Raw genomic sequence first — 23,628 nt, 5'->3', positions numbered from 1 at the left:
ATATTTTAATAATAATTTATATAATTAAAATAATTTTTTTAATAAATTTAATTTTTATTACAATAATAATTTTTAATAAAAAATAATTTTTAAAAAAAAAATAATTTTTAAAAAAAAAACAATTTTTAAAAGAAAAATAATTTTTAAAAGAAAAATAATAATTATTTGGATAATAATTACTTAAAAAATAACATTACCTTTTTAATAAATAATATATATAAGAAATATAATACTCCGTTAAGGAATTGTTTTTCAAAACCACCCTTTGCCGCTATAATACCTACCTATATATAGCCCCATTATAATGTGATGGATGGTGAGTGTAACCACTGTTACACCATCTATGTAAAGCTACCTAACCTAAGGTAACCGATCATTAATAAAGTCGAGAAATATTAAACCGCTTAATTTCGTTGATTATTAAATCTCCCGCTTTCCGTCGAAGAACTTGACATTTGATATTCTTTGCCCTTTGAGGCAATATACGTCACAAAACTACTGTGCCATCGAAACTCAAGTAGATAGTCAAAATACGGACGCGCCACAAACCCCATATCATATATATATCAAGTCCTCAACAGCCAACGCCGTCGTTATATCATCATGGCACTAGGAAGATGGACGTTTCCTACCAGTAGGAAGCCTTCTTCTGCCAGTTCCGGCGGCAATCGCTCAAACGGCACTACGACACCAACCGACAACGAAAATCAAGATCCCTCAAAATCACAATCTCGCCTACTACGAACCCTGACCGGAGGCTTCAGATCCCACAAGTCTAAGAAGTCGGAAGAGCGCGACGAGTTTGCTCATCTGAACAAACCATTCACCCAACAGAATCTAGAACACCAGAAGATACTGAACACCTTCGAATGGAACTTTGGAAAGAGAAGGTCGAGTCACGGCGGTCGAAGTAGTACGAGCGGCATCAGCCCGAGTGCTTCGCGGAACACCAGTGTTGACCACAGCCACGTACCTCCGGACTCCGATCCAATAGAGACACGTCCTCGATTCAACAGTGTCTTAATCCAGGAGTCGTCTCGGGAGGACCCGCGAGGGGAGCAACAGACACATCGAACAGAGAGGAACTAGGCTTTTAATGGGAGTAGGCGAAACGGTTTGATGGGCTACGATAAGACGAATGTAATGATACCTGGACGGATTTATTCACTGGTTGGCGTTGAGGGATAAATAGACATTAGGAGGAAAGGTTGGAGGCATTGATTAACATGCGGTAATATGTACACATGGTGGTAAAAGTTATGAAGGCCTCAGAATTTTCAGTGTAAAATATAACTCATTGGAGATATCCTCATAGACTGTGTAAAATCGTTCATCATTGGCCATATACAGTTGAAAAAGAAAAAAAACTTGATATCAAGTCAAGTTCTGACTTGTCTTAACGAAATCTTGGAGTAGTCATTTCTGTCTGGTGGTTTGGAAATATCGACACTGCTTAGTGCGAGCATAACAGAATGTCCAAGTAAGAGATGATAGTTAAATGGTGTTGAGATTATGCGAATATCGTGAACCTCAGGTCTCCTACCCTGAATGAAGAATAGGTATGTACCTATCTAAGTCTGCTTGATAGTAGCCATCTCGAGTTTCGTGGATATACGGCGACCTTGGAGCATAGCATTAACATGCATTGCAGAGATGGTTGAGCATCAGAAGAATGTCACAATTCTGTAAAGTGGTTTCGAGAAAGAAGAAAAGTCCTCACGGTAAATTTTTTATGGTTTGAAGGCCAAGGCCCATAGTGGATTCCTTCCTATGGAAATGGTCCGTGCGGATATGACTCGGCCCTGGAAAAATCCGATAAAGGCGGGTACCAAATGCACAAATCGAATTCACCTAGCCCCGCCCATCCTTTTTTCGCCTGTACCCTAATTAAGCGAGCCTACCAGAAAAATCAAACCTTCGATTCCTTCTTCTATCAAACTCAAGATACACATCTGAACGACATCAAGGCAACAACCCAACAACACAGTTGCCCATCATGTCGCTCGTCTCAGGCGAGAAGACGAACTTCCAGTTCGTAAGTGAACCCCATTTAATTTACGCGCCTAGCCCTGCCCGTCTTTCTACCCGGATTGACAGCTACGCCAATGCTCAATTCAACCTTTGCACTACTTCGCGATAACGAGACCTAGTCTTGGCTAACTATAATATCAATAGATCTTGCGTCTCCTCAACACGAACGTCGATGGCAAGGAGAAGGTCATGTACGCCATGACCCGAATCAAGGGTGTTGGTCGACGATACTCCAACTTGGTCTGCAAGAAGGCCGATGTCGACCTGAACAAGCGGTATGGATAGCGCATGAACCAGACAATATAATACGAATCGAAGACTAACGGAATACCATTACAGTGCCGGTGAACTCACCTCCGAAGAGCTTGAGCGAATTGTCACTATCCTCCAAAACCCCACCCAGTACAAGATCCCCGCCTGGTTCCTTAACCGACAGCGCGATATCACCGATGGCAAGAGCTCGCAGATCCTGGCGAACGGTGTCGACTCCAAGCTCCGTGAAGATCTCGAGCGCCTAAAGAAGATCCGCGCTCACCGTGGTCTCCGACACTACTGGGGCCTCCGCGTCCGCGGTCAGCACACCAAGACTACCGGTCGTCGCGGCCGGACTGTCGGTGTCTCCAAGAAGAAGGGTGGTTAAGGGTCTTAGCGGTGGCAGCATGGTTTCATTGGTTCAGGTCATTCATTGCGGATGGACAGGCGTGAAGGCTGGACTGAAATTACTGCATCAAAACGTTTCTATGAATTACTTTGCGAATTGGGGACTTTGCTCATCGGTTTCGGCAAGTCATAGGTGTACTCTAGAGAATAAAGAGACATCATTGTGACCAACACTCTATAATTCTTCGATGTGTGAAAATATCACGTGTAATATGTCCGAGAATAAGTCGTTATGGTATCAAAGCCTCCCGAGTATCATATTTTTTTTCTATGCCATTACCAAGCCTATTCCTATGCCATGCTACCAAGACATCTCGCATGTTCGTCAACCTCATAATTCATGTGTTAGAAATATGACTCTAATCCTCATGAGTGACCGCCATATCTAAGACCTCCACTCGCCCTTGACCCTTGGTTTCATTCCCCACGAAATCGGATAGACCCTTGAAAGCGCCCGGCTCCACAAACCCGACAACCTCCCACTCCGACCCCATGACATCTTGTGTTTCGACCTGTTCAACGTAACTCAAGATCTTGTCCTTCACAGTCCCGGGGGCCTTTTGCTCTCCTTCCGCATCAGCAGCCTTGGGCGCCTTCACGGCCTGCTTCAAAACGTTCGTCGAGCATGTGATTCTGAGCCGCATGCGCGCTCTGGTAACTGGGATTGGCTGGTGCGCGATTAAAGCCTTCATGGCTTCGAGGGCCTGGCTCTTTGCGCTCTTCGTCGTGACCACGCCCGTCCAGTTATGCTCTTTCGTCCTTGGCTTTGCTTCCGCATCGTCGCCCGTGGCCGGTGTTCCCGCGCCGCTGCCTACTTCCGGGGTTTTCTTGTCGCCTTGCTGATGATGCGCCTGAGAGCTTAACATATCGAGCGCCTTCTCGATCATACCGGTTGTATAGACTCTCTTCGTGCGCGGGTCGACTAGTTTGCTCGCGACTATACTGACGACTTCATTGTGTACTCTGTCCAGCTGCGCCGAGCGCTCTTTCTCTCCCACTTGCAGCTCGCCCTTATTTAAAATCTCGAGGATGATATCGTTCAGAGGTTTGTCCTTTCCGAAGGCTTTGGTAAGATCTGCGGCTGGGGCGGTCTGCCCCTTCGATACGTTAAGGAAGACGTTGGGGATTTGTAGGACCTCGTCGAGGTCGGTCTCGATGCCGGATCGCCATTCTAATACTTTGTTCTTGTAGCAGGCGATTTCGAAGCGCTTCTTTCCTTTTTTTAGGCGGACGAGAGATACGTTCGTGAGCTTTATTTGATTCGACTGTTCCGTCCGGGTCTATTAGTATTTCCTTGCCTAGCTATAAATATATTTCGAGCGCCTCCGAGGACGTGGGGACGGCATGGAGGGGAAGAGGGGTCTAATTACATACTGTGATATGTTAGTTTTTGTCTGAGATATTATAACAACTAAAAAGAGATAGGTTTAGAGGTCAAAGTTTAGAAGATGTAAATATACTCTACATACCAGGTTGGTTTATGCGCGACATGTTGTCTCTTCGTTCTCAGAAAATGCTGAATGTTATTTTGCTGGATGCGCAAAGTCTGACGTCGCAAATGATATTCAGATGTCGAGTAGTTGAAAGATTTGTATAAGCGTAGTATTCGTTAAATCGAGATTTTGCGTGGAGTAATCCGTAGAAACACGTGCAATTGCTCGTGCGTTCGTGCTTACCGACTTGAAGGAGATATGCTTTTTTGGGCCAACGCATAGCGGGTCCCTTATGTAGACAAGGGAAGGACGCAGGAACAGCTCAGTTGACCGGGTGATTACAGGTACATACATCATATCTCTTAGATGGTATAACTATCGATTTATTCATTGGTTTTGACGAATAGGTGATTAGAATTCGTTCTCGGACGCGACAGTTACACTCCCAATCTTCAACTTAATTTGATAGAGGTCATGTTGAATCATAATGATAAGGAAAACATACATGTACCTACCCCATACGGTTTAGTGGAGAACCAATATCGATAGAGACTCGGTACATAGGAGAAGAATGACCGATGACGCTTATCGGTAAAGGTCCCTCCATCTATCACGCGACACGCAGCTTGATAAACCAGCCTGCTCAGTTGTCGTAATCTAATCCGGCATTAAGACAGGGCGAGCATGTTACCTGCTATCATTTGTGGGGCAATTTTCCGCACTCAACAAGTGGGAAAAGCGGCATGTAAGCAATAAGGGGAAACTTAGTTAAGGCACAGGAACGTTAATGGTTGGCTGGTTACCACATATATATACCTAGCGTAACTGACCACTGACCAGTCGGGTTCCCGTTCTCATCCCCGTTTCATCGTCCATCCATATCTCAGAGCTCCCCGGTCTCAACTCTGACTCTAGTATTTGTATCGTTTCCGTCTTCCATCCATTATTAACTCTTTTATCTATTCTTTTTCTTCTTTAATCCATCCATCATTACTATCATCAACCATCATAATCATCATCAAATTCTGGTAGTACGTTGTTCATCCTCGCTTGCTACCCATCATGAGAGTAGCTAGCTCGGCCCTTCTGCTGGGCGCCAGCACGGCTGCCTTCGCACAAGACCAACAGAAGGTCCTTGGTGGCATCAGCGATGCTGTCAAGAAGCCGCTGGATCACCTTAGCGAAGCTTTTGGTGAGATGCCAGATGTTGCTAAAGGCCTATGGGATGAAATGAGCCTCCTAGTTCCTGGATTCTACGAGAAGGCCGCCAACCTTGTCTCCTACCCCAAAGCTCATCGACGTCGCCCGGATAGCGAATGGGACCATGTTATCAAGGGCGCTGATGTGCAAGCCATGTGGGTCGAGACAGACGGTGTCAAACACCGAAAGGTAGGCGGTTCTCTCGAGGCCTACAACCTACGGGCTAAGAACGTCGACCCGTCCGAACTCGGCGTAGATAAGGTCAAACAGTACAGTGGATACCTTGATGACGAAGCTAACGACAAACATCTATTCTATTGTAAGTGGTACAGCACCCTACTCTGACTCGTATAGTCGCTAATCATCGTATCTAGGGTTCTTTGAATCTCGAAATAACCCCAAGACCGACCCTGTAGTACTATGGTTGAACGGCGGCCCTGGCTGCTCTTCCATGATGGGACTCTTCATGGAGCTGGGCCCGTCTAGTATCAACAAGGACGGCTCGCTCAAGTACAACGAGTACTCGTGGAACAGCAATGCCTCCGTCATTTTCATCGACCAACCCGTCAACACCGGCTACTCCTACAGTAGCAACCCTGTCTACAACACCGTCGCCGCAAGCAAGGACATCTACGCTCTGCTTACTCTCTTCTTCCACAACTTCCCCGAGTATAGTGAACAGCCATTCCACATTGCTGGAGAATCCTACGCCGGCCACTACATCCCCGTCTTTGCATCTGAGATTCTGTCGCACAAGAACCGCAACATCAACTTGCAAAGCATTGCCATCGGCAATGGTTTAACCGACCCCTTAACACAATATGCCCAATACCGCCCGATGGCCTGTGGTGAGGGTGGCTATGACGCAGTCCTCGACGAGAGCGAATGCCAGTCGATGGACAATGCTCTCCCGCGATGCCAGTCCCTCATCTCGAGCTGCTACGACTCCGAGAGCGTATGGTCGTGTGTTCCCAGCGCCATCTACTGTAACAACGCCATGATTGGCCCCTTCCAGCGCACCGGATACAATGTTTACGATATCCGTGAAAAGTGCAAGGACCAAGAGAACCTTTGCTACACTGAGACTGCTTGGATCAGCAAGTACCTAAACCAGGACAAGGTTCTCAAGGCCGTCGGTGCCGAAGTGCAAGACTACGAGAGCTGCAACACGGATATCAATAGGAACTTCTTGTTCCAGGGCGATTGGTCGAAGCCATTCCACCGCCTCGTTCCTGACATCATCAAGCAGATCCCAGTTCTTATCTATGCTGGTGACGCCGACTACATCTGCAACTGGCTCGGCAACAAGGCCTGGTCGGAGGCACTTGAGTGGCACGGCAAGAAGGGATTCAACTCTGCTAAGTTAGAGGATCTCTCTAAGGGCTCTGACAACTACGGTGTAGTGAAGAGCAGTGGCAACTTCACATTTGCCCGCATCTACCAGGCTGGCCACATGGTTCCGTTCAACCAGCCTGAGGGCTCCCTAGACCTATTCAACAGGTGGATCGGAGGAGAGTGGTATGCTTAAACAATGAGTGTTTTGACTCTTGTGTGATTATTGTTGTCCGTACTATGTAACGCAGCCATTAGATCATTGCAGACGGGTAGTCTCAAGTATCTTTCGGAATATTGATTAGAGATCCTCAAAGTGTAACATGATCATGGTTCGATAGATTTCTTTGGATCGAGATAGCAATACACGGCTCAGATTGAAATGTGAAGCTAATTGACGATAATGTCTATGTAAGGTAGTAATAGGCCTAATATCAAGTTAACGATATTGATGAACATGTATTTGATGTTGCAACAGATAAATTACGAAAGCCTCGACGCTGTTCGCCGGGAGGTTCCGTACTCAAAGATCGTTGTAGTTTACTCTTGTCTTATACGCTCAAGAGAGGCGTCCGGCTCAAGATCAGGCGTGGAATCGAGCCTGACCGAGCATTGGCAAAAGACGACTTCATATCACATGCTTCCTTTTCGATAGCTCTATCGAAGATAATTATAATCGTAACGGCTGCCTTTTAGGACGCGGTAGCCTGTATACGATAGACTGTAATAGCGCCTTCTTACCTGTTCGACATTGCGCCTTGCTTCCATAATGCATTAGGGTTCGCACCATTTATTCATTTTGCTTAAAGGAAGCAGGCTAAGGAGAACGACGACTATCGACACGTAAAGGTGATTGAAGGAAGTTTAAAATGCAGATTTTGTTGGTAGAGAAATTTCTCTGCAATTTTGTGGGGTGTGACACAGCCACAAGTCTACCTCAGCCATACTACTAGCCACCCCCTGAGTGCTCAGGTACGAGACGAAATGCTTCACTAGAGATGGTTATGTGCTAATCGAATACTCACAAGAGGATTTCATGACAACTATTTCTAGTCCATGTGTTTATTTCTCACAATACGAAACGGACCAAAAAAATATTATTCGCAAGTCATTTCTAATAGTAACTTTAGGTACATTAGGTACATCAAGCTTCTATAAGCTCGAAAATCTATAGGTCTTTACTTTAGAAATAGCCAACACCACTTATAGATGCAATTGTTCTTTCCCTCTATTACATTGACATGGACGATGTGACGTAGAAAGTTCTTACTTACATGTACCTTCTCAGTCCTAACTTAGGTACCTATTCCTGCGGAAATCTATACCATGAATCCAGGGGCTGGGTTGTCATTGCCCAACGGTGTAAATCGAGGCAATAGGCGTATCTACGTTTAACACATAGCTATGATGGCCTACCTAGTTACAGTATACTCATTCTCTCCATCAAAAACGAAAAAAGAAAACCAAATCAAAAGACGTCTACATTTTGTGCTGCTTTCTTGGGTCACAATGCCGGACACTTCGCCAAAATTTATGAACTATGCTTTCCTTTTTGTCTTATTTCTTATGGTTATCACGCAGCATATTCACGCTCGATCCGGTACGGACATAGCACTCAGATAGTCGACAGCTTCTGGCCTTTTATGGAATTCATTCTAATTATTTTATAGGTACAATTGATCCCCATCGTTGCCTAACTCTCCTGAATAATGGGACATGGTCGCCTTTGGCTCCGGACGGCTCTCGACGATGGGAACCAAAAGATTGTCGTATGGTTGAGCATACTGCAGACTCTCTTCACGAATGCCTCAATGACCGAAAAGTTGTCTTCATCGGCGATTCTACAATCCGGCAGCTTTTCTGGGCTGCTACCAAACAAGTTGCTCACCGCAAGTCCGAAACTAGGATAAAACGCCTACTTCAATCGAACGGCAAGCATCACGATATCTCGTTTCGAGCTAATAATGTCCAACTGGAATTTATCTGGGATCCCTGGCTAAACTCTACCGTCTTGCACGATGTGCTTAAGACCTTACACGCTCTACCTATGCCCCTAGACGTGGAAGCCATTGCGGGGATGGATGAATTGCCCCCTGTGCTCGTTATCTTGGGTGCCCCTGGACTCTGGGCTGCTCGATACGGCGGAGATGACTATCTAAACCTGTTTAAGCGAGCGGTCACCGGCGTCGTGCCATACTTATCACCTAGCTTTGACAACAACATATCACAGGCAATGAAAACGACTCATGACTCCGGCGATATCCCAAATCGGATTTTTCTAGCGCCAGTAGGAATCCCAGATTACAGCAACTTGGCTCCGAATCGGTCTAAGAGCATTACGCCGGAGCGGATTAATGCCATGAATAACCACCTCTCACAAGTCTTCCCTAATAATCTGTCGTATATTCCTTGGGTATACAACCAAATTCCCACCTCTTCTAAAAGCGATTTCGATATAGACGGCTTGCATGTGTCAGACAGTATGGCAGCACTCAAACTCAACATTGCTTTTAACGCACTTTGCAACTCGGCAGCAAGCGCCCGCTCACGCTCTTTCAAGGGCACATGCTGCGTCGTTCCTCTACAGAACTATCTTACTTTGATAGTCTGCCTTTTATTTGGAACTTCAACAGGGTTCGTGGCTGGTGCGCGCCATAACCTGGAGATCGCAGGTAATTCAGCAGTCGTTAAATTCGTCGAAACCCTTAGAAACATACTTGCTGCCCTCCTGTGGTGTTGGTACGCCGACGGGACCTACTACTTAATAAGAGCTGAACGCCATTATGAGCAAGGCATTTTCGTTGCAACTTGCCTTATATGGCTAGTGGTCAGCGTATTATCATTAAGGAAAGCCCCCCAGCAGACGGATGGTCCTTCATCGTCCAAACGTGATCCTCGATACTATCGTGGTCCGGGATACATATCGCGAAGTCAGTCTAATGAGATCAAAGGCTTAATGCAAGGGATTATCTTGCTCTATCACTATCACTATGCGTCTCAGGCTCTTTGGGTGTACAAGATCATGCGACTATTTATCTCCGGGTACCTCTACATATCCGGCTATGCTCATACGCTATACCTTCTCAAAACGAACGACTTTTCTTTGAATCGCGTCATAGAGATTCTATTCCGTTGGAACTTTCTGAGTGTCTCCCTATCGTACATGATGGGGACAACATACACGTCGTATTATTTTGCCCCCGTTATCACGTTCTGGTATCTTGTTTTATACGTGATGCTTCGTTTCTTCAAAAGCTACAATCGCGATCTGCGTTGGTTGCTTTTGAAAATAATGGTGACAGCTAGACTCACCAATTCGTTTATACTTACCCCTGGCATTCTTGAAGCTGTTACCAGATTCATACACGCTGTCTTCTTCATATCCATAGATGTAGAAGAAATGCGTTTTAGGCTGCGTCTAGACCGCTACATCACATTCATCGGAATTATTGTAGCGGCTCTTACCCATCGCGCCTCTGTTCGCAGAGAGCGAGCTTTCCTCCAACTTGGCTGCACTGGAGCGATGCTCGCTCTAAAATTCACACTCTGGCTTGCTATAATCTGTGTAGGGAGCATTATAACATTCTTCTACGTCACCCAAACCTATCTGCAAGAGAAGCAGACATACAATCAAATCCACCCATTCATATCCTGGATCCCGATACTATGCTTTATAGTGCTCAGAAACTCTCATCGCATGCTAAGAGATAGGTACCTTTTATTACCCAACCTCCTCGGCCGTATCTCGCTAGAAACATACGTCCTGCAGTACCACATTTGGCTTGGCGGGGATGCTACAGCAAAGCTTTTCATGGGATATTGGGAAGGCCGCTAGGGGCGGTTTGTCGAAACGGTGGTACTCACTATTGCATTCATCCTACTTGCAGCAACTACAAGAAACAGCACCAGAATATGTGCTCGCTGGTTGAACGGACGGGGGGCCTTGGTACTGCTTTCAGGGCTGTGGGCTGCAAACATTATACAGAGCGGAGTACTAAAATCGCGGGCTTGAATGTTATGGTGCGAATACGTGGTGTTGGCGGTATTGGGTCTGATGAACATAGGTGCATATTAGAAGGATCGGTGAAGCGCTATTTATTATAAGGAGATGGAGATACTATTATATGGATAAAGGGGCTTAGTATTATATATACTCATGTTGCTCCCCTATTAAATTTTCGTGCTCTGTTGTTCATTATGTAACCGTTATCTATCGGTTTTTTATTTATAAATCACGTTCCATGCCCATATGCCTTTGATGGGCCAGCAGTAGCACCTGCACCTTCCTCCCTTCACGACGACGATAAGAACAACGCGCACCGTGACTCACGTACTCACGTACTCACGTACTTACGTACCCATTAATCGTCCTAATCGGCAAGTACCTTAAACGATGGTAATTGCCGACTGCCTATCACTAAGAAATAAGGCTCGGTGGTGTAGTGGTAACACACTCCGGTTTCCTGAGGCACCCATAGAATGGGGGTGGTGCTTAGAGGTTCCTTGGAATAGAAATAGAGCGGGTTAGAAGGTGTTAGAGCCGAGGACGGAGTCTCTGGAGTGACGCAGGTTCGAATCCTGCCCGGGCTATTCTTTTTTTTTTCGTTTTTGTTCTTTCCATCTATATTTTTCTTTTCACTTTTCTGCTTTGAAGTAATTTTGCTTCCCATCCCTATCTGGGTAATGCTGACAACCCCCCTTTTCTTGGGCGTTTATCTGGCCTTGTATTAATTACACTTGGGATAAAAGGGGTAAAAGGGGAGGGTATCCTACATTTCTAATGGCCTTGCTCATATTCAAAATTAAAGCTACCTCCTCTAATATTTTCCCTTTGGATAAAGGTATGTAGACTACTACAGCGGTTATGATTTTATTACTAGAATTCCTAGCTAATACAGAGAGATTTATGCGCAACAACACATTAACCCCTGTGGCCTTGGAAGGCAAAAATAAAAGACTCCATTCCTCGTTCGTAATGCTATATTATAAACGTCCTCAAACACCCGTAGAGAAAACTTAACCAATCTTACCTTGCTTTCGTACTCCCGTTATCTTTTATATGCCCTGTATACCAATTGAAGCCAGTAATCATGTTGCGCCAACAACGTACTATGTAGGTGCCTATATCCAGGTAGGCGAGACTTCTAATTCCAATACCCATTGACTCTCACTCGCAGTCTTCCTGAATAACCTCGCCTATCAATCGCTCGCTCTATTCCACTCGCCTTCTGGTAACGTGCTCGACTAAGAGATGCTCCAAGCATTGCCGGTCTTCCTCGGACATCAGGGCCACCCGGTAGCCGTAGCACACGACGCGGACGGATTCGATGCCGCGCAGCTCAAGCAGCTCGAATATGCCGAGAGCTTGCGTTATGTGGGTTGTCTTTCGCAGGAAAAACCGACGGAAAAGGGCCTCCTGGCGCGTGAGGAATATGGTGGTGAAGGCCCCGATGACGACCGTCATGCGCGTTAGCGGGACGTGGCGTAGCGCGGCGAAGGCGGTGTCTGCGATGAAGCCGGTCCAGAGGAATATGATGCGCTCTAGAGAGGTGGATAGTAGGTCGTTGGTTGATGTGTGGTAGAGGATGGTGCAGGTGCACTGGAAGTAGAGGGCCTGTGGTGCGAGGTTAGGATCTAGTTTGCGGCTTGGGGAGAAAGGGGGAAGAGGGAAGGGGGAAGAGAGTTGTAGCATACCATTTTGCTGTACATATAAGTGAGAACTTCCCGGCTGAAGAACTTGGAAGTGTAAGCTAGATTAGTGTCGATAATACGACTTCGATCCCCGATCCAATACGAAGCGTCCAAGCCAGGGCAGCCACAGCCGAGATAATACGCTCCTCGGCGGGCATAGTCAGAGTAAATATTGGAACGGGGGACCGTAAGTACACGAGGCCATTCGAGGCCTAGGTAGTGCCAGTAGATGCGGTAGCGAACAGGTCGAGGGAGGGTTTGGAGTCTACTTTCCAAGGGCTCTGGGGGGTTGCCCGCTTCTCGGTATTAGCATTGGATTGAGTAAAGTACCTAATGTACCTAAATGGGAGAGTCGTAAGTAGACTTACATATCTGGAGTCGCGACAGGTCCATGATGGCGATGCTGATCAGATAATACTTCGACTTATAAAGCTAAGCGCGAGTTGCATCGCGATTAGCGATGATTAGACTAAGCTGGGTTATATACATAGTCTGGTGTCTGGCTTTGCGGTTGAGGTCCTTGGTATAGACGATATCGACTACTAAAGTTCTTCCTAGTGATATTTTCCAGCTCTGTTAAGCTAGAAACTTCGAGGAAGCAATAGCTAATGCGAGAGATGCCGAGGCGCACTTGAAGCTTGAACTTATCAAACATAGAAAAGGCAATTGCGGACATGATAGATGGCTCTTTCGTCGGGTAAAAATAATGCATGCATGGAATAATAAATAGTGCAACTTCGAGGCAAGAGTAAGTAAAAGCGGAAGGAAGATGGATGATAAAAAGAACTAAATAAAAATACTAAAAAGGGGTTGGTTGGTTGAAAAAAAAAAAAGATATACAAAACAAAAAAGCTCAGTCCCAGATTCGAATCCCCTCGGATAGGGGCAGAGGATTCGAACCCAAGACCTACGAAAAACCGGCTTCGTTAGGCATCTGCTGTCAAGTCACGTTCTTTTTATTAGGAAGAACGGTTCAGCATAAGACACCACAGTGGGGTTTTCTCTAACCTCAGGTCGCCCAGGCGAGGGGCGTCGGTTGACAGTTGGTTTGCAATTAGGATATATAACCTTTACTTCGTGGGTAGGTACTTTGGTAGATGTATCTCGTTGCCTGGGTTTCTGCCACCTGAGGGGTCAGGTGGCAGCGGCGACAAGGTGCGTGATGGTTAGTACCTAGAGATAGCAGCTGGTACTGCCATAAGTGTACAGTGTCAGTGTACCTACCTAAGAGGTATATACATACGTACACGGCATCAACGCCATAGACGAATTAGCGACTCTATCGATAATAATATATTACCACGAAGGCAATTCGCGGTTTATAGATAGCCTAGAACTTGAGAATTGTTTACTTTAATATCTACCTCCTAGGTATATAGGCACTCAGCCATGACCGCTACGCTGAGTGTTATTCGTAATTCATAAACCGCTTCCAATCATTACCCGCCCCAATACCTCCAATATACCCCTATCCCCCCAAACCCTGTTTTGCCTCATTACCCTCATAATATCCCCAACCTATCTTATCCATTCGTATCTCATCTCGCAATGCATTCTCCTCCAAGTACACCCGCCGACGCCGAACCGAGCCCGGCAAATGCAACCATGCCCCAAGCTACAGCCGCAGAATCCCAATCTGACTCGGTAGCCGGCAAGAGGTCTGACTCCACGGAGGATCTAGGCGAGAACATGGTAGGTCGATATGCTTTTTCGTCTTCGTGTTTCTTAGACACCCTTGGCCGTCCTCGTCTTCGCCCAGGAGTCACAGTTCCATCCTCACTAGGTGTGCACGAGCTCACAACACTTCCTATTCTGGATACACTTCCTACTCTTGACGTGTCTCTTACTCGTGACGCATTCCTCACTCTCGATTCATTTCTCACCCTCGACAAATCCCTTATCCTCGATGAACTTCTTACATTGGATTCGCTCCTTAGTCTTGACGCGTTTCTCAACCTTGACGAACTCCTTAGTCTCGATAGGCCCGGCCTACTTTGGCTTCTAAGAGTCATCGAATGTTCTGATGTGCGATACTCGGGATAATCGTAACCCCCCCTAATGGGGGTATAAGGACTATAGGGCGTACGAGGCATACGAAAGATCTTATCCTCGACGACGCGCCTAGCCCTGAGACGGAATTTGAAAGTCGGAATAGCTGATGCGATAATGTCTTGTACGCTTATAGCGCGTACAGCAGCCCACAGACCAAGGCTAATCGTGCAGACCAGAACATCACATCCAACAGCGTTTACGGCAGGGTGGTCGTAGAGGGAACCCAAAACCTTGCCAATTGCTGTAGTACTGCGTTCCCAGTTGGTACGCTCTTCAATATTCCACGGGAGAAAGACACTATGGCGATGATGATGGGAGTCGGGAATATTGTAGCAGAGTCCTTCAATGCTGGACTTTGCGTGCAGTGCGAAAGACACAACGGAAATGGTCCGAAATATTGTCTTGAGTGAGTCATAAGCGTCGTGAGGGTGTAAGTAGACGGTACCCCAGCTTACCGGCGCAATTGCCGGTAAGATAAGGGGTAAGAAAGTCGACGCTCGACCGAGATGGACCACATTCACAAACGAATGCGTGTCTGCAGCATAAGGAAGCAGAAATATTGAAAGATAATTCAAGGCTAACACCGTGAAGAGTATGCGAGGGCGCAAATGCCAATTCTTTGGTTTTGGAGCAATGACTTTGTCGCGAATCGAAATCAACGTCGAAAGGAGAGGTACGATTGGCATCTCAAAATTCTCGCTTCCTGGGGGTAGTGGCGACGGAGTCAAGAGAAGAGCAACGTAGAATAGATTCTGCGCAAACGACAAGCTGACAAGGTGAGCTAGGATCAGAAACGAAGCTGTCAGGGGGATATTTCGTCGTCGCCCCTCGATGGATAATAACATGCTAAACGCTACTGTCGCGAGATCAATCTGTTGCCCCCACCAGAAGCGACGAGCTTTCTCGGCGACAATCTCCAGGGCATCGTAGAAGATGGGAGTGTCACTCAACCACTGGGTGATATAAAGGGAGTTCGATCTCCTCAAGTCCCGAGGTGTAAGAACAAGTTTTTCGGTGAGGATATAGCTATATGTACATTAGACACTGAGATAACGTATAGAATTGGAGTAATAAGTGAATACCGTTCTCGTTGGTTGACGCCATGCTCATGCGCCCATGTCTTATACGACAAGACGGCCGACGCCACAGAGTTGTAAGTCGCCAAAGAAAAAGCCACGGCAGCAAGTCCGAGAAAGATAGGAACCAGTCTCCTGCGCTGCGCGTAACGCGATCGTGTGTCTTGAGCTGGACCTAAGGACTTATACGATGCATAGAGCCCAGCAGCGATTGCATACGTCAAGTAGACTATCGCCGTAAGATAGGTACCAACTACCGCCAGCGGAGTGTACCTAAAATCGATATTATTAACCAGTCCGCTCACAAATAAACAAAGCCTAACAATACATACCTCACCGGATGCTGGAACGGCATGGGAGACATAATGAAGCCAAAACTTTCCCAGATGAATTCCCGGCGACGAAGAGCGAAGCTAGGTAGGTAATTAATTACACGTAACCGTAACCGTAACCGTAACCGAAGGACTTGTAAGAGAGCTTACAAGGGTTGAAGTGCATCTCTATAGGTCGTCGCTTCGTGGCTGGGAGCTAGACAAGCTCGGGGGGGAACAACCGCGCAGGAATTAATTTGAGTTAATATGACGCCATGGTTTTTATTGCTATTGGATGAGAAATCGAGAGGTTTCAGCAAGAAACAATCCTGCGCAGGAAGTCGAAAAGCAACATTACCTAGGTACATACCCCGCGTAAGTATTTTGTTCGTATAGCTGAATAATATAGCGTATATGAATAACCGTATCAATGGAATGAGCAAAAAGGTGTAGGTACCTACCTAGGTATTTTATGAGATGCTATATTCAGTTGTGGTTTCACCAACCGCAGCGAGAATGGGTCGGTTTATGAAGGTTTTATAATCTTTATGCACTTGCTTTGCTGTATGAGAAAATTTTTGTGAAGTGTACCTAATATGCCTAATGACGATGACTGTTGTTGTCCTCGTTGGGTGCTGATGTGTCACTAATAATACGGATTAGTTTAGCTTGATATACTCTCAACTGTAACACCAGCTCATCTCTTACACTATCTCATCACATACCTGAGGTGTACTGTTCTACGTCTTCGAATGCATGTTTGCTAACTATCATAATATCATAATACCTAATTCCGCAAACGAATATCTTGAAATACTTTGGTTTTAATATTTTAATATTTTAAAGACCTATAATATTATTTACATGTAGCTGCCTTATGAGGTATGTATACATATGTATGCATTGTATTGAAGTCTCTATTCTGCAGGTACAGCGTTACCTATACTTATCCAGCCAATGATACCCCGTAGCCGCGCGCTTAGTTCATTCCGACTATACCTAACTGTCTAACCCATATAGGCTTAGCTTAAATATCATATCGCTGTATGTACTCACGTATTCCGTACATGTAATTTCGACAAGGCAGGCAATCAATCATTCCAAACCGAATCACAAGACGCATCATTGGCCAGCCCTTCTGAAACATTACCTCAAAGCTCTCCCGCGGGCTAACGTTTGCTTTCCCACTTAATCTAACCCATTCCGACTCAAATAACCACCCACCACCCACCATGTACCATCTCGCCAAGTCGCTGTACCTGCTCGCGCGGCGGCGGGAGGAATACTCTGTGATACTCCTGGGGCTGGACAACGCGGGCAAAACGACGTTCCACGAGCAGGCCAAATCGCTCTTCCTACCCGAGCACCCAGACCCCAAGCTCAAGACCGTGCCGACCGTAGGCCAGAACGTGTCCACCCTCACCCTGCCCGACATGTACCTCAAGATCTGGGACGTGGGCGGCCAGATGACCCTGCGCAAGCTGTGGCAGAGCTACTACGCCAGCTGTCACGCCATCGTCTTTATCATCGACAGCACCGACATCGGCGACGGGTCTCTCGAGCACGACGGCTCCGGCCGCCTTGATGAGTGTCGCCTTGTGCTCGAGGATGTGCTGCAGAATTCTGAGACGGAGGGCGTGCCGCTTCTGATATTGGCGAACAAGCAGGATCGCGAGGATTGCGTCGAGGTGGTGCGCATAAAGGAGGGTTTGGTGAAGAAGGTGTTCGAGGGCGAGAAGGCGTCGAGTATACGCGATTCCCGGGTGCTGCCGGTGAGCGCTCTGACAGGCACGGGCGTGAGGGAAGCGATTGATTGGGTTAGGTCGAGAGTTAAATGGAATAAAGAGTCAAGACCGCCAGTAATGAGGTGAGGGAAGGAAGGGAAAGGCTCTACATAACGTTGTGTTATTCGGGTAAAGTAGCCTTGGGTTGGTTTGCATTCAGCGTCATGGAACAGGCGTTCTAGGATGGGAGTTATCATTGAGTTCATCATGGGTATCTTTATTTTTGGGTCATCTGTGGGAGTAACCCCCGTCTGCTATCTCTCGTTCTCCGCGGACAGTTCTGCCAGGAGTCCGCCTTTGTTCCTCCGCTTCGAGTCCTCGGCTAGTTTCTGATCTAATAACGTCGAGAACTCCTTGACTTTGTTGAGAGCGACGCTTGCGCACTGGAGCAGCGTGGCCGCCTCTACAGGTGTGCCACCCAACTTTGCGATTTGGCATATTTCCCCGTGTCTGTTGAGGCTGATCGTGCAGCTAGATACCTTTAATTGTTCCTCTAGGAGATTTGCGTCCAACAATGTGATCTCTCCTCCTTCTCCATAAAAGCTAAACGTAACGCAAAACGGCGAATGCAGCCAGCTCAATGGCACAGGTTCTCGTTCGGCGGGAGTATATACAGTTAAATTCCCTCCTTCCATGCTTGTATCTGGTTTCCTGAAGTGGCGCAATGCTGCTACAACCGCGAAACACGAGGCGTCGATTAGATTACCATCGTGCGAGAGCACGTGTAGGTCAACTCTTATAGACCAACACTTTTGCCCGGCGACGAGACACAGCGACTCGGTATCGAGAGCATTCGATCGGCGGACGGTCTTTTCAAGTAGTCTCGATAATAGAACTTCTGTTTCTGTCGGTCGGTTAACTTCGAAAGCGGGCGATGCCATGGGGCTAAGTTCTGTCGTGATAGTGAAGATGCCGTCAAAGGGTCGGTCCGTGTAAGGTGTTGTGACTTCGGCCGAGACCTTGACAAGTATCCTAGTCACGTCAGTACTATTATAGAACATTTAGGCGTATATAAACTACCTTGTCTTTCCAAGAGTTACATCTGCGACTCCGTATTGGTCACCAAACTTGAGCTCGAGCTTTCGGTATTGGTCGAAGGCGCGGCCATCGATGCGCAGGCCCTCTTGTAGCGCCTGCACTACGAAAGCGCGCTCATTGAGTGAAGGTTCAGCTTCTCGAGGCATGGTGAAAGGGAAGATTATAAGTAAAAAGTGTAATTGTTATTATTTCACCTCATCATTCGTACTAATTCAAGTACCTAATGTAGCAGCAGCTTCAGCGAGATAGTGGGGTGTTTGGCTCTGTGCATATTCATGATTGAGAGCTTCAAAATTCATATGGAAATTCTGCCGGGCGGTGATCATATAAAATATGTACTTAGCCCATGCAAGATCGGGTCTTGGGATAGTTAAATGCCGACTCTGCAGCTAATCCTTTTATTAGTGGGACCGCGCATTGGAACTGGAGCCTCAACCTCCAAGTACCTGTAACAAACAACACTTAAGAGCTTCACATACCTCTTTATCATCTACAACTTCTCATTAATAGTAACGGGTTTGATTTCGTAATATAATCGAAGATGACTACAGCACACAGGCCTACCTTCGACCCGGTATGTTTAGCTTTTTCTTAGCTATTATTAAGAAACTACTAATTGTATATTAGGCACGTGGAAAGGAGGCTCTTCGAGGACCGGCCTACCACCAACGGCTCCTGCCTGCTCATACCCAGCTCAAGTTCAGACAACCCGGACAAGGAGGAGATGCCGACGAGTCCCACGACCTACGAGCCCAGCTTCTCGCCGCTGAAGCTGCCCACTTCGCGAAGCAGAACGGCGGCGCGCTTCCCGATGCCACCGGAGAGACCAACGAGACGGCACCCGCAACCAACAATGTTTCGAAGCGGCCGTTAGCATTGAATTCGGGGCCAAATGGAGACGGTGAAGGTGAGGAAGACCCAGAGGCGAAACGGCGGCGCATATTAGAAGAGTCCCGAGATATAGATGCGGATTCGGATTCAGAACAAGATGAAGATGATAGCGAAGAGGACAGCGACGATGATGAGGACGAAGAAGCAGAGCTACAGCGCGAGCTCGAGAAGATTAGGCGCGAGCGGGCTGAGAAGCGCGAGAAAGAGGAACGTGAGAAGGCTGCGGCTGAAGAAGCCGAACGAGAGCGGGATATTGCCTTAGGTAACCCGTTGCTGAATCCCAAGAACTTCAACATGAAGCGGAGGTATGTCAAATATCCACGAAGGCCTATTTTAGCATTGTACTAATTGACCTATTACAGGTGGGACGATGATGTCGTCTTTAAGAACCAAGCAAGAGGAACGGAGGACAAAGGCAAGAGAAAGGAGTTCATCAACGTACGTCTTAAAACTTATATCATTTCATTGCCGATAACTGACATTATGTATAGGATCTCCTGCGATCGGATTTCCACAAGCGGTTTATGAACAAATACGTGAGATGAGATGTATATTACGCCATGATACCAGCCTACGAACATATACCAAGGCGAAAGAAATTACCACTACTAATAGAGATTCATTATGAAAGAGACCTTTCCTTTTTCTTTTCTCTTCGTTTTTTTTTTATAAAAAAAATGAAGGAAGGGAACCGTGATAGAACAAATTTGCGCATCCTAGCTTTCGGCGATTCACAATCTTGGAACCCTAGGTACCTTGCTGATGCAAATAGAGATAGTTTGGTATCCGTGATTCATACCGGCAAGCTGGGGTGGGTGAGGAGGCCTAAGAAGAGGGTGCGCCTGCAGACACTCACGAGCATACTTCTCATAGTACATTAAGCTACGAAGCCTTAGGAACGAATTATAAAGCCCCGTAGGAGATTGAGATATTTTTGAACCATATGACCGTTGCGTATGGTAGGGTGGCGGTTGTTGCTATTGCTGTCCAAGTCATGCGACGCAACGTTAGGGATTTCTGCCTGCTGCTCATCTAGCTATTGAGGATCGGAATGGGTATAAGAAGTGATGCTCTGGCACTCTTTCTTATGTCTCATTTTCTATTCATAGCATTAACTACGGGGATTCAGTACCAGCATTCATGACGTCTCAGCTCACGGTAATGAGGAGTCTTTAGAATTGGAGTACACTGGCGCAGTTGAGCGCCAACATACTACCTATATCAATCTTAATAAGCAAAACTCAATCACAATTATTTGGTTTAAACCATACTGGTTTTTCGGACGAGAAGTACATTAAACTATATAAAAACCCGCCAAGAAATCTTATAAGAATGTAGCAATTTACACGCTGAGGCTCATTACTCGATAGAACGATTCGTCGGGTCATCTTCAACCCAATTACTACCCAATTTCACCTTGTCTTTTTAGGCTCGGAAACACCGTTTACCCCGCCCTGTCTACGGCGATAAGCACTCAGAGTGACATCTACCTTTTCCAGGGCTCCTATCGCCGTGGTTATGGTTCTAACGCTATCATATAAGAGAACTGACAAGTAGGGTTAGCCATGGCTTCTAATTTGACTCGTTGAAAATCCTCTGATTTGGAAAAACTGACCTGCCGGGATGATGGCCCACGGTAAGTTAAACCCGACGTAGTAAATCCAAAAGTATTGGGTTTCGGGCCGGCTGTGGGAGCGGCCCGTGAAGTAAGTTTCGAAAAGGCATGTAGCGTAATATAAAGCCACGCCGTATAAGTGTGCTATGCACACGACAATGCGAAGCGCATGTCGAGTAGGGCTCCCTCGAACGATAGCAACGGCGTTAGCGAAGCAGAGAGGTCCCAAGACAAACTGTCACTCATAATAAGCATTCGATGTCATACTATAGCGTTTGTACGCTGAAGCTTAGTTAGGCCAGCCCAGGTTGCTACTCACCATCGTAAGACTCTCAATGCTCAACATGAAGAAGTCGGACCGTAGGTAACGCGAGTCCGACAGCGCGTATTCCTTCCACAGCTGGGCGAATACATTTTGTGACGACGCAACGGTGGCGTGATTGAAGACGAAGTATCCTTGAAAAGACAGACTTAGTTAAATGATCTTTTAAATGTGAAAATCATATTCTGCACGCGCATTCTTTCTATCGTCTGTATGTAGACTGGGACTAGATAGCTGTACAGTGGCGTAAAGTAATAAACTTACCTTCGAAGAAGCAGTGCAAACACCCGTCTATAGATACAGATCAAGTTAGTAAACAGGAGACCTAATTAAACATAAGAGCATAAGTTCAGTAAGCGACTTACTCAGAACAAACCAGCAGAACCGAATCAAATTGGTCTTTGTCAATTTCGGGTTTACCCTTAATGCTATCGCAGAAGCCCCTAAGAGTGCAAATACCAGCATGCCACTCAGTGATACTAGCAGCACAGGGACAGATGCTTCATTAGATGCGTAACCCGGGATAGTCACACCTAAGGGATAATACGGATGTAAAGGCTCGAAGTTCACCTCGATCTCAGGCGCGATAATCTCAGGTGTGGCGATCTCGAGCGTGGGCACGGGCACAGGCTCCTCCAACACGGGTTCCGACGCGGGTTCTTCCACGGGCTCAAACACAGGCTCGAACACGGGTTCGGGCTCAGGCTCAGGTTCGGTCGCGGGGGAGGCATCTCTGCCTAATAACGACCGCCAGTCGATGTTTAAAAGCACCCCCGCCATGGTCGGAAGTGTTAGCAGTATTGATTTGATATAAGGTAATTATCCGGTTGATCGAATGCAGGAACCACCAATTTAGAGATGCTTAGAGGTATGGAAGCCCTTGTTTTTTTCAGGGGTGATGTTTGTTGATAAGATTGCTTGGCATTTCAATGACATACCATAAGCGTCATCGGCTCCGAGACCCAGCTAGTTGGGGGGTTCAATTCTCAGTCTTTTATGTATAAAATCAAGCTTCTTCCTCCTACTAATGTCTGGCGCATTTTGTCAGCTTCTAACTACTAGAATAGGTATATATCTCACTAACCTTGTAATCAGTAGATTTATTTTTAAAAGATAAGATTGATTTTCATAGGTTTTAGGAAGAATAATACCATCGCCTAAATTCGGTCCGTGCCAAGATATAACACCGTCCGAAGTTATACAAGCACAAAGTACAAATCAGATGAAATGACAGCCCTCATTGAAGTATCGCTATCATGGCTTTTTAAGAACGCAAAGGGCCATGATGCGAAAAGCTTCTTCAAGGGACCCGCCTTCTCCGACTTTCAGGACAAGCAGGAGATCACCGTCACAGCGCCGGAATGCGGCCCCACCAACTCGGTGCTCGGCGTCGAATACACGCACGACGGAGTAGGCAAGTTCCCTGCTTTGCGGTGGGAGGCGCCTTCGCATATTGCAGACCAAGTGAAAGAGTGGTTACTAGTTTCGGAGGATCCAGATGCGCCTTTGCCAACGCCTATCTGCCACGGGTGAGTGTTTGAGTAAATCTATACGATCTTAGCAGGGTCCTAGATACGGGCCTGAGACTGAATTGCAACAGTATCTACGGAGGTATCCCGCCTACGAAGACAAGCGTTGAGCCGGCCGACTTCGAAGTCGAGGATCCGAGCAAGGCGCTTCTTAAAGGCGGGTTCCATTACGGACGGTCGAGAAACGGCAGGGTTTACATTGCGCCTCGGCCACTACTGAATCACGGACCGCATAGATGTAAGTAGGGGTTCTCATTCCGTTCATCGTTCATCTGAATGCCTAGACGTAACTTCAAGGCTAACTTCTCGTAGATTTCTTCGAAGTCATAGCATTAAAAGAACCGTTAGATCCTAGCTTGTTAACTGCGACAACGACGAGGGAGCAGATTGGTGAGGCTATCGTGGGGAAGATTCTAGGATGGGGAATGTGGGTAGGAATCGCGGAAAGAAAGTGGGAGTAGAGGGGACATTTCCCCCTTTTTTAGTTTAATTGATAGTATGATGAATTTCAAGCTCACTCTATGATGTATGTTGCTGACAAGATGTAAGAAGAAAGACTGGAAGGCGCCTAGCTACATGTAGGTATATAATAATGTATGTAAGTACTATATTCTCGTACTGTATGTAGAAAGAGCGGATGGTTGAGTGGATACCTCTAGGTTA

General features: G+C 46.6%; 12 protein-coding genes across 12 annotated transcripts; 7 read left to right on the top strand and 5 right to left on the bottom strand.

Moving 5' to 3' along the window:
- Positions 1–336: 336 nt before the first annotated feature.
- On the top strand, positions 337–1,716 carry F4817DRAFT_337173 (uncharacterized protein). Its single transcript, XM_049303255.1, has one exon. The coding sequence runs from the start codon at positions 604–606 to the stop codon at positions 1,087–1,089; it is 486 nt and encodes a 161-aa protein (XP_049159336.1). The 5' UTR covers positions 337–603; the 3' UTR covers positions 1,090–1,716.
- Positions 1,717–1,788: 72 nt separating this feature from the next.
- Positions 1,789–2,861, top strand: F4817DRAFT_104844 (ribosomal protein S13). Its single transcript, XM_049297385.1, has 3 exons — positions 1,789–2,035; positions 2,176–2,306; positions 2,371–2,861. Exons 1-3 carry the CDS (start codon positions 1,997–1,999, stop codon positions 2,669–2,671), a joined length of 471 nt encoding a protein of 156 aa, XP_049159335.1. The 5' UTR covers positions 1,789–1,996; the 3' UTR covers positions 2,672–2,861.
- A 189-nt stretch (positions 2,862–3,050) lies between these two features.
- F4817DRAFT_358650 (SBDS protein C-terminal domain-containing protein) lies at positions 3,051–4,182 on the bottom strand (the record flags this gene model as incomplete). Its single annotated transcript, XM_049306055.1, has 4 exons — positions 3,051–3,956; positions 4,062–4,064; positions 4,101–4,102; positions 4,161–4,182. The coding sequence occupies 4 exons, from the start codon at positions 4,180–4,182 to the stop codon at positions 3,051–3,053; spliced, it is 933 nt and encodes a 310-aa protein (XP_049159334.1).
- Positions 4,183–5,186: 1,004 nt separating this feature from the next.
- F4817DRAFT_315777 (Alpha/Beta hydrolase protein) lies at positions 5,187–6,852 on the top strand (the record flags this gene model as incomplete). Its single annotated transcript, XM_049300586.1, has 2 exons — positions 5,187–5,643; positions 5,699–6,852. The coding sequence occupies 2 exons, from the start codon at positions 5,187–5,189 to the stop codon at positions 6,850–6,852; spliced, it is 1,611 nt and encodes a 536-aa protein (XP_049159333.1).
- A 1,313-nt stretch (positions 6,853–8,165) lies between these two features.
- Positions 8,166–10,491, top strand: F4817DRAFT_315776 (Cas1p-domain-containing protein; the record flags this gene model as incomplete). The annotated part of the gene is made up of 2 exons (XM_049300585.1): positions 8,166–8,256; positions 8,327–10,491. The coding sequence occupies 2 exons, from the start codon at positions 8,166–8,168 to the stop codon at positions 10,489–10,491; spliced, it is 2,256 nt and encodes a 751-aa protein (XP_049159332.1).
- A 1,377-nt stretch (positions 10,492–11,868) lies between these two features.
- On the bottom strand, positions 11,869–12,903 carry F4817DRAFT_365271 (uncharacterized protein; the record flags this gene model as incomplete). Its single annotated transcript, XM_049306848.1, has 3 exons — positions 12,716–12,903; positions 12,351–12,643; positions 11,869–12,270 (listed from the first exon to the last, which is right to left on the bottom strand). The coding sequence occupies exons 1-3, from the start codon at positions 12,738–12,740 to the stop codon at positions 11,869–11,871; spliced, it is 720 nt and encodes a 239-aa protein (XP_049159331.1). The 5' UTR covers positions 12,741–12,903.
- A 722-nt stretch (positions 12,904–13,625) lies between these two features.
- On the bottom strand, positions 13,626–16,047 carry F4817DRAFT_104826 (uncharacterized protein). Its single transcript, XM_049297384.1, has 3 exons — positions 15,808–16,047; positions 15,482–15,748; positions 13,626–15,425 (listed from the first exon to the last, which is right to left on the bottom strand). The coding sequence occupies exons 1-3, from the start codon at positions 15,837–15,839 to the stop codon at positions 13,886–13,888; spliced, it is 1,839 nt and encodes a 612-aa protein (XP_049159330.1). The 5' UTR covers positions 15,840–16,047; the 3' UTR covers positions 13,626–13,885.
- Positions 16,048–16,907: 860 nt separating this feature from the next.
- Positions 16,908–17,740, top strand: F4817DRAFT_104801 (P-loop containing nucleoside triphosphate hydrolase protein). Its single transcript, XM_049297383.1, has one exon. It carries the CDS (start codon positions 17,019–17,021, stop codon positions 17,655–17,657), a length of 639 nt encoding a protein of 212 aa, XP_049159329.1. The 5' UTR covers positions 16,908–17,018; the 3' UTR covers positions 17,658–17,740.
- Positions 17,741–18,893, bottom strand: F4817DRAFT_104800 (ribosomal protein S5 domain 2-like protein). Its single transcript, XM_049297382.1, has 2 exons — positions 18,591–18,893; positions 17,741–18,542 (listed from the first exon to the last, which is right to left on the bottom strand). Exons 1-2 carry the CDS (start codon positions 18,752–18,754, stop codon positions 17,825–17,827), a joined length of 882 nt encoding a protein of 293 aa, XP_049159328.1. The 5' UTR covers positions 18,755–18,893; the 3' UTR covers positions 17,741–17,824.
- Positions 18,894–19,149: 256 nt separating this feature from the next.
- Positions 19,150–20,044, top strand: F4817DRAFT_315770 (Cwf15/Cwc15 cell cycle control protein; the record flags this gene model as incomplete). The annotated part of the gene is made up of 4 exons (XM_049300584.1): positions 19,150–19,182; positions 19,236–19,804; positions 19,862–19,937; positions 19,991–20,044. 4 exons carry the CDS (start codon positions 19,150–19,152, stop codon positions 20,042–20,044), a joined length of 732 nt encoding a protein of 243 aa, XP_049159327.1.
- A 720-nt stretch (positions 20,045–20,764) lies between these two features.
- F4817DRAFT_104742 (EBP-domain-containing protein) lies at positions 20,765–22,413 on the bottom strand. Its single transcript, XM_049297378.1, has 5 exons — positions 21,802–22,413; positions 21,701–21,727; positions 21,434–21,570; positions 21,115–21,349; positions 20,765–21,045 (listed from the first exon to the last, which is right to left on the bottom strand). The coding sequence occupies exons 1-5, from the start codon at positions 22,214–22,216 to the stop codon at positions 20,912–20,914; spliced, it is 948 nt and encodes a 315-aa protein (XP_049159326.1). The 5' UTR covers positions 22,217–22,413; the 3' UTR covers positions 20,765–20,911.
- On the top strand, positions 22,408–23,628 carry F4817DRAFT_104771 (PEBP-like protein). The gene is made up of 4 exons (XM_049297380.1): positions 22,408–22,503; positions 22,569–22,965; positions 23,037–23,203; positions 23,278–23,628. Exons 2-4 carry the CDS (start codon positions 22,664–22,666, stop codon positions 23,424–23,426), a joined length of 618 nt encoding a protein of 205 aa, XP_049159325.1. The 5' UTR covers positions 22,408–22,503; positions 22,569–22,663; the 3' UTR covers positions 23,427–23,628.

The sequence above is a fragment of the Daldinia loculata genome, assembly GCF_022478755.1.
Source record: "Daldinia loculata strain CBS 113971 unplaced genomic scaffold F4817scaffold_23, whole genome shotgun sequence".
NCBI lineage: Eukaryota > Fungi > Ascomycota > Sordariomycetes > Xylariales > Hypoxylaceae > Daldinia > Daldinia loculata.
This window is presented reverse-complemented; position numbering and strand designations above follow the sequence as displayed.

Coding starts and splice junctions, on each gene's coding strand:
- F4817DRAFT_337173 (XM_049303255.1), top strand. CDS start 604: ATGGCACTAGGAAGATGGACGTTTCCTACCAGTAGGAAGCCTTCTTCT.
- F4817DRAFT_104844 (XM_049297385.1), top strand. CDS start 1,997: ATGTCGCTCGTCTCAGGCGAGAAGACGAACTTCCAGTTC. Junction 2,036..2,175: donor AGAAGACGAACTTCCAGTTC/GTAAGTGAACCC, acceptor TAATATCAATAG/ATCTTGCGTCTCCTCAACAC. Junction 2,307..2,370: donor GATGTCGACCTGAACAAGCG/GTATGGATAGCG, acceptor ATACCATTACAG/TGCCGGTGAACTCACCTCCG.
- F4817DRAFT_104826 (XM_049297384.1), bottom strand. CDS start 15,839: ATGTCTCCCATGCCGTTCCAGCATCCGGTGAG. Junction 15,749..15,807: donor CCGTTCCAGCATCCGGTGAG/GTATGTATTGTT, acceptor TATCGATTTTAG/GTACACTCCGCTGGCGGTAG. Junction 15,426..15,481: donor GGCGTCAACCAACGAGAACG/GTATTCACTTAT, acceptor ATGTACATATAG/CTATATCCTCACCGAAAAAC.
- F4817DRAFT_104801 (XM_049297383.1), top strand. CDS start 17,019: ATGTACCATCTCGCCAAGTCGCTGTACCTGCTCGCGCGGCGGCGGGAG.
- F4817DRAFT_104800 (XM_049297382.1), bottom strand. CDS start 18,754: ATGCCTCGAGAAGCTGAACCTTCACTCAATGAGCGCGCTTTCGTAGTG. Junction 18,543..18,590: donor GTAACTCTTGGAAAGACAAG/GTAGTTTATATA, acceptor TGACGTGACTAG/GATACTTGTCAAGGTCTCGG.
- F4817DRAFT_104742 (XM_049297378.1), bottom strand. CDS start 22,216: ATGGCGGGGGTGCTTTTAAACATCGACTGGCGGTCGTTATTAGGCAGA. Junction 21,350..21,433: donor GCATTGAGAGTCTTACGATG/GTGAGTAGCAAC, acceptor TATGAGTGACAG/TTTGTCTTGGGACCTCTCTG. Junction 21,046..21,114: donor GTGGGCCATCATCCCGGCAG/GTCAGTTTTTCC, acceptor CCTACTTGTCAG/TTCTCTTATATGATAGCGTT.
- F4817DRAFT_104771 (XM_049297380.1), top strand. CDS start 22,664: ATGACAGCCCTCATTGAAGTATCGCTATCATGGCTTTTTAAGAACGCA. Junction 22,966..23,036: donor CCAACGCCTATCTGCCACGG/GTGAGTGTTTGA, acceptor GAATTGCAACAG/TATCTACGGAGGTATCCCGC. Junction 23,204..23,277: donor GAATCACGGACCGCATAGAT/GTAAGTAGGGGT, acceptor AACTTCTCGTAG/ATTTCTTCGAAGTCATAGCA.